The sequence below is a fragment of the Lacerta agilis genome, chromosome 7 (assembly GCF_009819535.1).
Source record: "Lacerta agilis isolate rLacAgi1 chromosome 7, rLacAgi1.pri, whole genome shotgun sequence".
Classification (NCBI taxonomy): domain Eukaryota; kingdom Metazoa; phylum Chordata; class Lepidosauria; order Squamata; family Lacertidae; genus Lacerta; species Lacerta agilis.
In genome coordinates this window covers 42,971,139-42,980,815 of record NC_046318.1, presented here as the reverse complement: position 1 = coordinate 42,980,815, position 9,677 = coordinate 42,971,139, and the positions used below count along the sequence as shown (strand labels likewise).

Below are 9,677 nucleotides of genomic sequence, written 5' to 3'. Positions count from 1 at the left end.
CGTTACATAAACGTGTGTCATTATTACAATAAAAAACCCGCCAGTAGCTTCACACGTGACGAGTTATCTAGTGTAGAGAATTAATATGCCCCTCCCTGTTTGCATTTCCAGGTGAAACTGACCTGGCTAAGCTCGTTTACCGGAGGGAGGCGAGTAGGGTAAGCTCTTATTAAGCCTGTGTTGTTCAACAAGAGGACTACCTGTGCTGGCAAAAGGCAATTTCCCATTTAAATTTAAGTTATAATGGCAATTAGAGACGGTGTGTTTTGTCTGAATTGTGTTTACAATCTGCAACACATGCTTCTCCCACTCGTATAAAATGTATTTTCATACTGGTGTCAAATGTTAGATTGCATACTCATGAAGACACATACCTCTCTCCTTCCAGTATTTTGGAGGTGCTTTATAAATAAGTTGCAACAAAATGGATGCCTGCATACGTACAAATTTACAACACACGGTGATGTGAGGCATGTGAAAATGAGTACAAAAGATGTCTCGACTTTTCAAATCCACTTGCAACTTGTCAAGAAATGCTATATAACACTGAAAAGCTCAGCTATTCAGCATTAAGTTCTCTCCTAGCTCTCTTAAATCTGTAGAATTTTGTTTCACTGCTTGAGAGCCTTCCAAGGGCCATAACACAGTAACGAGTTGCATGCAAGTCAACAGGGCAGGGGACTGTTGGCATCCGCTTCTGTGAGTACAGTATAGCTATACGATGCATGTGCTTTCCAAACATTTATTTGCTACATTGACTTCTGTGTGCATCTGAAAATAAGGTATGTGAAGAGATCCTGAAACACACAGCAGGCACAGATCTCCACTGGGGAGTTCATGTAACCTTTTGAGGCTTCAATGTTCTGATTTTTGTTGAAACAAAATAAAAAAAAAATCCTTCCAGTAGCGCCTTAAGAGACCAACTAAGTTTGTTATTGGTATGAGCTTTCGTGTGCATGCACACTTCTTCAGATATATTGTCATGTATTTTCTGATTTTGAACATTGTGGACCAATTCTCTGTAACTCAGGGGGATGTAAAAGATAAGTGTGGGACTGAATGCAGGTGGACTCTTGGCTTGGCAAAGCTAGTAGTCAAGTGAGTACCGGTAAGCAATTGAGTACAGGTAGATAAAAGGTTTTCCAAGCCTGCACATGCATGGAAGGCAGAAGTAGATCTTTGTAGATCTGGAATTATTCAATACACTCTGGTAATTAATACAAGTGTTTTTTTTAATGCCAATGTTTTCAAAATACTGAGATCTATTCAGGCATTTCCCTATCTTATGTTTGAGCTAAGGCTTGAAAGCACTGAACTACCTGTATCTGCAGGTCTATACTACAGATTAAACCGTATACAACTGAGATGACCACCACCTTGAATACCTAAACAAAGTGATTTTTGAAAAATTATCAAACTGAAGTAGTGAACATTGTGCATAAGTCTAATGGATTTTATGCAACCATTACATTGGAAGAGATCGAAGGCCATCTAAACTTAACCCAGCACACAAAGACCATTCACCCACTTGCACAACACAGTTCAACCTGGGGCATAATTCAGCTCACAAAACAAACTGGAAGAAAGACAAACAAACTCCAAGGCCTCCAAGAAACTTAAGCTAGAGGAAAATCCCTTCCAAATGTAAATCATAGCCAGTTCATACCATGTAAAATTTATCCAAGTTATGCCAAATGAATTATTGTGAGTGTGACTTATGCTACAAAGCTTCCAGTCTAATTGTGGCAGTCTTGGCACTCCAATAGAAAAAGAAGGAAACCAATTTTCAACGCAATGGTTCACAAGTGAGGAATGTGAAATTGTACAATTTCATTCATAAATATTATTGTATCATATCATAAGTCCAGCACACTCCATTTCCTCTCAGCTAGACTATCCAAAAAAATTATCTCAATATAAACTTTCTTTTGATTTCCACAGTTTGTTCAATTTAATTAATTACTCCTCTACTGCATTAACTCTGCTGTTATTTGCTGTGCAACAACTGTCCCTTTCACATTTGTTTGATCAAGCAACCCTCCTGGCTAAGATGCTGATGTAATCTATGCAGGTGCTGAGGGATACAACAGGATGGCATTTAAAAAACAGAGATCAAGTCAGGAAAATGTTCTACAGATTTTATTTAAGACCCAATGTGGTGATAATAAGAAACACGCATTGAAAGTTTAGTGACAGAACATAAAGTGTTTGCTCCAGGGGGGGAAAGTGAATACATCTTTTAAGGTAAACATTTTTTTAAAAACAGTAAACAAGTACAGATTTTGCATGGGAAACATGTCTGCAGCACACATGAAATACTGTTGTCCAAGCCACAACTGAGACCCCAGTTCATAGGTTGAATTATGCATACACAAGACATAGGCAGTGCATCAACTGAGTGGCATGAGTACTATTAAACAGCTGGGTTTCCCTACAGTAGACACGGAGGAAACTAAAAGAAAAGAATCACACACTCTTGTAACCAGGTATATTTAGGGAAAACCAGCAATTTTAAGTGCATGCTCCCCATTTAACCAACATCTGCACATGTATTCTGTATGCTGATATTTCTATGCAAGTATGAATCAGTTCTGAGCTGAATATGGTAGAAGTACCCAATCTGCGAAACCTGGAGAAACTAAAACATGAAGAACAAACATTCAGGTTCCTGCAGCAGCTCAGAACATTTCAGCCTTTGTTCTCACTGAGGTGATAAACCAATCTGAGCTGTACACAGAAAACTAGGTGTTAGGAAGAAGGATTCTAGGTTAGAAACTTCTTTTCCTGAGAAGCTAGTCTTCTATGTGGAGGTGTTGTGGTTGTTAAATAGAGGAACATTTAATCCTGTGAGCCCACTTCCGCAAACTTTCTTGACAGAAGCCAAGCACAGGCCTACCACCTCAGAGGAGAACTAGGCCTAAAGACCCAGCCTAGATTTTACCCTAATTTGAATAGAGCAGATGGGGAATTTAATCCATTCTCCTATCAAAATTCCTTCTGCCCAGAATGGAAAAAGGTAACAGGCCCTAGCATTTATTCTCCCAAGTGCTTGTGTGTATTGCTCAGTAGGTGGTTAAGCACCACTCTCCTTCCAACTCTGTTCAAATTAATGCCCTTGCAACTGCATTAAACAAAAACTATTGGGAAACCCTCCACATGTCTCCTGCACCACATCAAATTTGGCCATAAGTTACACCATTCACTTTGATAAACACCCAAGTACCCTTGAAAAACTATGCATATTTATCACTAGAAGGCTACTTAACTGAAGGGTAATTACAAAGAAGGGAAAACCCTCAAATCTTGTTCTTAATTTTACTCAGCAGAAATATTTTTAAAGTACAAGTTCTGTAAATTAAAGACAGTTATAGCACACCAAAGTAAACAATCTAAAGTGACATGTAAAAATTCAAGTTATTCACTTGAAGGACGTCATAATGCAATAAGGTATCAACAACAACAAAAATATACCAGACCTGGTAAATTCTTAATAATATATATATAAAACCAATGAGATGCTTACTCTGTTATTGCTATTAGACCATGCCTCCGAGCTATAAAGTATAAAAACTTATTCCAATTACATAAAATACAGCTGAGATTATTCTCATCACTGGCATAATCTAATATAAAAATACCTTTGACATTTACAAGATAGAGGTTTCTTCTATGTGTGGATGAGAGGAGTGGGAGTGGAGGAAATACATGGATGGCACTGAGCCGCTGTCAACATACAAGGCAAGATTACTTTGCTTGCAGGATTAGCACATCTCAAAACAGACCTGGCAACAGCAATAGGCCCATGGTCAGGTCACTACTGTTTTATTTATAATCTAGACACTTGTGAGGAGCCCCTCCTAAGAACTCATCATGCCAGTGCAAAAGTCTTCTAACTTTAATAGCCTTGTTCAGGCATTTATTGGTGTGTAATCCTCAAGTCATGTAAGCTGGCACAGGTGTACTTAAAACAGTTAACTTCTACAATAGTCTAAGATGCTGAGCTAGTTTAACTTACTAATTCGTGTCTAAAGAAAAACTGCAGATAAGTTAAAGTGCTTGCACCAATTTTTAAAAAATCTAGCAGAAAAAGTTTGTGTGTGTGTGTGATTGATTCATAAGCAATCAGGGGTCAAAATTACTTTCACATAGGCACATGTTCCCAACCCACTATGTGTTTTAAGTTTTGTTAAATTTTGTAGCTGTAGGATGGCTGCTCCTATTTCATGAGCTCAGTATGGGAAGCTTATCCTCAGATCCCATGACCATGCAGGGATGAGGATGCTGCTGCTGTGTTTGATACCCATTGACTCACTGTGTGACCACCAAGGGTGAAACAATCTTGTTGTAAGGCAACTGCAGTCTCTTGCTTGAGCGCTGCTAATTACCCAATCTCCTTCCCCTTCCAAGGAATGTACTGCAAGGATCCCAACAGGTGTTTATTTATTTTTTTTAATCTCCAAGCCAAGAAACAGAATGGCAAATCCTGCCATTTTAAGTGAGCCAGATGCATATGCTGCAGTGCCATGTTTTCACACAAATGCAAACGAAAGAGCAAACATCCCATGTCTAAAAAATGAAACCAAAGCAGATAAACTGTCAATCCATTGAGAAATGGGACTCCTCCAAAGCAATAAATAAAATGATGATGATGATGATGATGATGATAAATTCACAGCATATAGTGTTACTAAAAAGTAAAGGTGTAGTTACATCTCTTAAACATTCAACTTCTCTTTTTAGAAGGCAGCAGGTTCAGCTGTCGTGAAGTGCTTTTTACTGGCCAAAGGGAGAGTGGGGCAATCTGACCCACAGCTCCAGTCCATACTTGGCAGTTTGGGGAGCAGGCCTATGCAGGTTGGGGAATGCTCTATATGTACTGCACCACATAGAGTATCAGTAAGAGATGGAGGTGAAATGTGGAGTCCCCTGCTTATATGTATCTCCATGTGTTCACTAGAAGCCTGCCAAGGTCTGAATCGGGGCCAACAAATTTGTACTCTCCATATGCCAAGAAAGTGTTGGAGCCAGTCAGTCAGGTGAAGTACAAACAATGTAAGCATTTTTCAGAGTGTGCCAGAATAAAAGTTTATAGCTAGATACCAGGAGTGAAAGTAAGGCTCTAACCACTTTGAAAGAAAAAGGTACTTCAGTTCTACAAAGTTACACAATTCCCAAGTATTTAGGAAAACTGCTATTCCAAAAATTGGTGTTCGAGTTGTTTTTGTTTTTTTTTTAAAAAAAACACCTACCTGTTAAAAATAACACACTAAAACAAACTGGAATAAAGATAAGTGACATCATAGATCTGGAATGCCACTTGGCAAGTCCCATTATATTTAACATATGAGTGATAATTTGTAAACACCTTGTTAACAGCAAAGCTAGTAGGCAACAGTACCATTTAAAACAGATAAAAAATGTCTAACACAATTATTAAGGGTTTAAAAAATAAACATTTGGCTGAAAAATAGAAGTTTCTAAATCTTCACACAATTTAACATAAATATAGGGGTAGGCTCTGTTACACATGCATTTGGATGATCAATATAACTTAAATGAGCAGGTTTGCTGTGCTGTGAGTGAGCCAGGCTTGATTCTTTCCAGGTTCGCTCTGCTTTTGTTAGCCTTTGAATAAAATAATATCTATTTCTGCCTATTTACAGTTTCAAACAATTAATTACACAGTACTGTTTCAACAAACAGTTGGTATCCCTCTTCAAAAGAACAAATAAACCTATCCAAAATGAGAGAAAAAAGCTTTTTGCAGAAAATGAGCCAATGTTGTTATAGAAGTCAAAGTGTGCTTATTGTAGGCTCATTTGTACAATCACAAGCTAAATATGTTCCACTTGTCTAAGAACAAACAAAAAAGACACACCTCAAAAGCAAAGGCTTCCAAACCTGGAGAAGTCCTCTAGCACAAACCCCACAGATTCCCAGAGCAGATATATGAAGACAAGTGGGAGGTGGGGGATGGAATAATTGAGTAACAACTGCCTCTCCACGATCTAACCCAATTTTTCATTCCCCACCGCCCCAGGCCTTCACATATCTATCCCAGGAGCTGGGCAACTTCTAGCACCCACTCACTCAATTAGGACTTGTGCAAGAGAAATTGCTACTGGATTAGGCCTTAGGACACAATGTTTTTTGGCTAATTTTGCCCTTAACCATTGAAGATGGTAATGTTTTTCTGCCACCAATTCTAGATGTCGCGGGAAAAGTGTCTCTGGCACTGGTGGTTGTTTTCAGTAGAGAAGCTGGCCCTCCTAACAGTTTTGCTCCGAGTGCAGAAACAGGGAGAAGAAAGAGTTGAGGCATCCTGCCCATCACTGGGGGACCACTTCTTTTAGAGAGGCTATCGCTGCATGTATGCGGACATGCAATCTGTTCTCAAAATCATACCCTGTGAATTCCTCCTGCAATGAAAAAACAAACAAACCAATACATTAGCCTACCTCCCTCAGGTTTACCAAAAAACATGGTAACTTCTACGCAGGACAGAATATGGCATTTATTTGTTTTAGGACATAGCTCAATACCCTCAACGGCAATGCAGGCTGGGAAAGATAAGAGGTTTCCATTCACATCCCACAATTACTTTTAGCAATGCTACCCTCCAAGTCCAGCTAGGCTATACCATGAAGGAAAGGATGCCCCATCTTAATAATAATAATAATAATAATAATAATAATAATAATAATGCTCAATTCATTTTCATTTATTTATTTATTTTACCTTTGCCTGAAGCAGTAAGGCTTTGCCTCTTGGTACTGTCTGTAGAAGGAAGCAAAATATCATTTTTGGAATTTGTGTGCAAATGCAAGAAAATAATACTTTGAGAGACAGACAATGGCACATGATGGGACTTTCTTCATTTCTTCACTCTCTGCTTAAATCTGCTCTGGAGGTTTTCCAAACCCTACGGTGAAAAATTGGGGGGTAGGCAGGGGAGAGGAGAGGACATCTTGTTGCACCAGTGGAAACTTGTTCTATGGTCTGGTTAGTCACCACTGAATGTCTCTCTTTAACTGGTCTAATGAGAATTCAGGTTCTAATAATATGGAGTTTGGTACCAGAAATTAGATACGTAATTTTAATAAATAACGTCACTCAATTTTTAGGTATCTCAAAATAACTGGCAGCTGTCTCTTTTGTTAAAACACCAACAACCTCATCATTAAAAAGAACAAATTTGCACACACACTGGGCGATATTCAATTAATGAGTCCCATTAGCACAAGGGTTTCTGCTTGTGCAACGTGACTCCCACCTCCCCCCAAATCTCAATCTAGAAAGCAGTAAACCTCGTAGGCCATCATCCACATGCATTGTGTGTTTTTAAGTATACAAAAATGGGGTATAGCCCTTGTACATCCCCTCCTCTTCATATAAGGATCCAAATAAAAAGGCAAATACGAAATACTGATACATCATCGATGTGCCAGTGGATCTCTGTTTTTCATGTTCAAAACAAGCTCGTGCTGCCTTTCCATGGTCTTGCTGGAGAGCAATTAAGAGGCAGGTCTGAAAAGCATTAATTAAAAGCTATTTTAAGACATTCTCTTAAAATAAGACATTCTCTTAAAATATGGCAATGAAGAGAAGCGTGGGCGGCTGAGTGTATGAAGCATGAAGAGAAAGTGTACAAAGATCTCTAATTTTTACATGCCTAGATCTTTACACTCTTACTAGCTTCACAAGTTTTACCACGCACAGTTGGAAGGCATTAAGTATATGTTAATAGTGCTTGGATTACTCAGTGTTCCCTACTGAAAAGGGGCTTAAGCAACCCAGCAAGCCACCCATTCCTCGCTCTCTTTACCTGTACCGATGCTCTTCCCTTCCCTCCTAATCTCATCCATGATGCTAACCACAGCTCTCCCACTTCACCCTAGATGTGTTGGAGAGGGAGGGGTAGGAAGAGAGACTCCAAGCCACATTTGTAGCCAGCAAATGCCTGGTTTAAGAGTAATGCTGAGCATGCAAAAGAAAGGAAAAAAGGGAAAGCGGAGAACCCTTACCCAATAAGGGTTCAATGTAGCCAATGTAATTTTTAAAAATTTGGCCACTAGGCTCTACCTACCATATTGGCATAGCATCAACTACAGGTCCCTGACATGATAATGCTACATGTATACAGACCAGCAACACAATTTAGATATCCTCTCATGCAGTATTCTTTAACCTTTTATTGTGATACTTGAACTCAAGCCTCATTGCAAAGGGGAAAATGGGTCACCTGGCACCATGCTGATGTCATGTGACTAACATCAGAGTGGCTGGGGATGATGGAGTTCAGGAACTAGCCCGCCAGGCTGAAAAGGTTTTCCACCCCTGAGCTAGATCATATGTTGAAATGCCATATGCAATTCATTTGACTCCCATCTGAGAATATCACCTGTACTACCAGTGCAATATCATTTCACAACATTTAAACATTTTTCACCAACAATGCTGCAGTCACTCTTTTGAAGCTGTAATGTCACACCAAATATCAGGCAGTTCCAAAGCATAGCTGTCAACTTTCCCCTTTTCTTGTGAGGAATCCTATTCGGAATAAGGGAATTTCCCTTAAAAAAAGGAAAAAGTTGACAGCTATGTTCCAAAGTATGCAGTACTGTTTACCTGTGGGTCTTCTAACAAGAGACAGCCAAGTTCATAGCAAGCATAGGGTTGGATATACAAATTGTTTTGGCGGCACAGTTCATCTTTAAGGGCTCGTTGAAAGAACTGTAAAACAAAATCAACACATTCAACACACAGTGACATTTCAGTGAACAAAAAAAGCCTTTAAACTGGACAACACATTCTCAGATCTTGCAACTATCTTCACCTGCAGGGCCTGTTGATTTGCCAGTTAGCTTTGGAACCAGTTAATGCATCAGATCAGAAATAAACTTGGAAGAACTCCCTAGCTGTTAGGGGTTCAGGGACTTTAGAAGAGGAACATACCTGAACAGCATCTTCAGCATTTCCTAAACATTTGTGTATGGCCCCAAGTAGCAAGTTCTTTAAACCAACAACAGTGGAATCATCAATTTCATGGCAAGCTTTATCAGGAAAGAAAAAGTTGAAGCATTTAGTTTTTAAACTAGATAATTTTTTTAAATTTATTCAACAATTTGTATGCAATTTCCTTACAATTTCCTTTAAGCAGTATACAAGAAACCCAATGTAATTATAACAAAAATGAATTAAGATACAGAAAGCTGCTTAAAAAGCTTTAAAATCAATCTTCCCCAAGTTGCTGCTCTACAGATAAGTTTGGGACTTCAAATTCTCATCAGCCAGTGGACAGGGATGATAGGGGTTGTAGTCCAAAACATCTGGTGGGCAAATGATTGAGGAAGGCTGCTTTAACTGATCCCCCAATCCTCTGTCTTCACTTTAGACTTTTTAGTCCAATTAACATCTGGACAAAAAAATGCTAATATTCTCCCCTTTCAATCATCAGCCAGCAGATGGATCCGGTGCCAACCCTACTACTCATGCATGATGGCAATGGGTCTGATCTGGACTGTGGAAGCAGCAGTGGCTGCAGAGCTCCATCAAGCCCCACCGGCGCCAGCTAGGGGGATAGACTGACCCCTAAACCAGGGGTAGGCAACCTAAGGCCTGGGGGCCGGATGCGGCCCAATCACCTTCTCAATCCGGCCCAGGGACAGTTCGGGAAT

At 39.5% G+C, this 9,677-nt stretch overlaps 1 protein-coding gene across 1 annotated transcript in view; it reads right to left on the bottom strand.

The window, feature by feature from the left end:
- Nucleotides 1–4,444: 4,444 nt before the first annotated feature.
- Nucleotides 4,445–9,677, bottom strand: part of TTC39C (tetratricopeptide repeat domain 39C) — a 38,513-nt gene continuing 33,280 nt past the window's right edge. Inside the window, exons 11-14 of the mRNA XM_033155044.1 lie at nt 8,956–9,053; nt 8,629–8,733; nt 6,739–6,777; nt 4,445–6,419 (exon numbers count right to left, since the gene is read on the bottom strand). Of these exons, the coding sequence (XP_033010935.1) occupies nt 6,330–6,419; nt 6,739–6,777; nt 8,629–8,733; nt 8,956–9,053 (332 nt within the window). The 3' untranslated portion in view covers nt 4,445–6,329. The remainder of the gene's footprint in view (nt 6,420–6,738; nt 6,778–8,628; nt 8,734–8,955; nt 9,054–9,677) is intronic.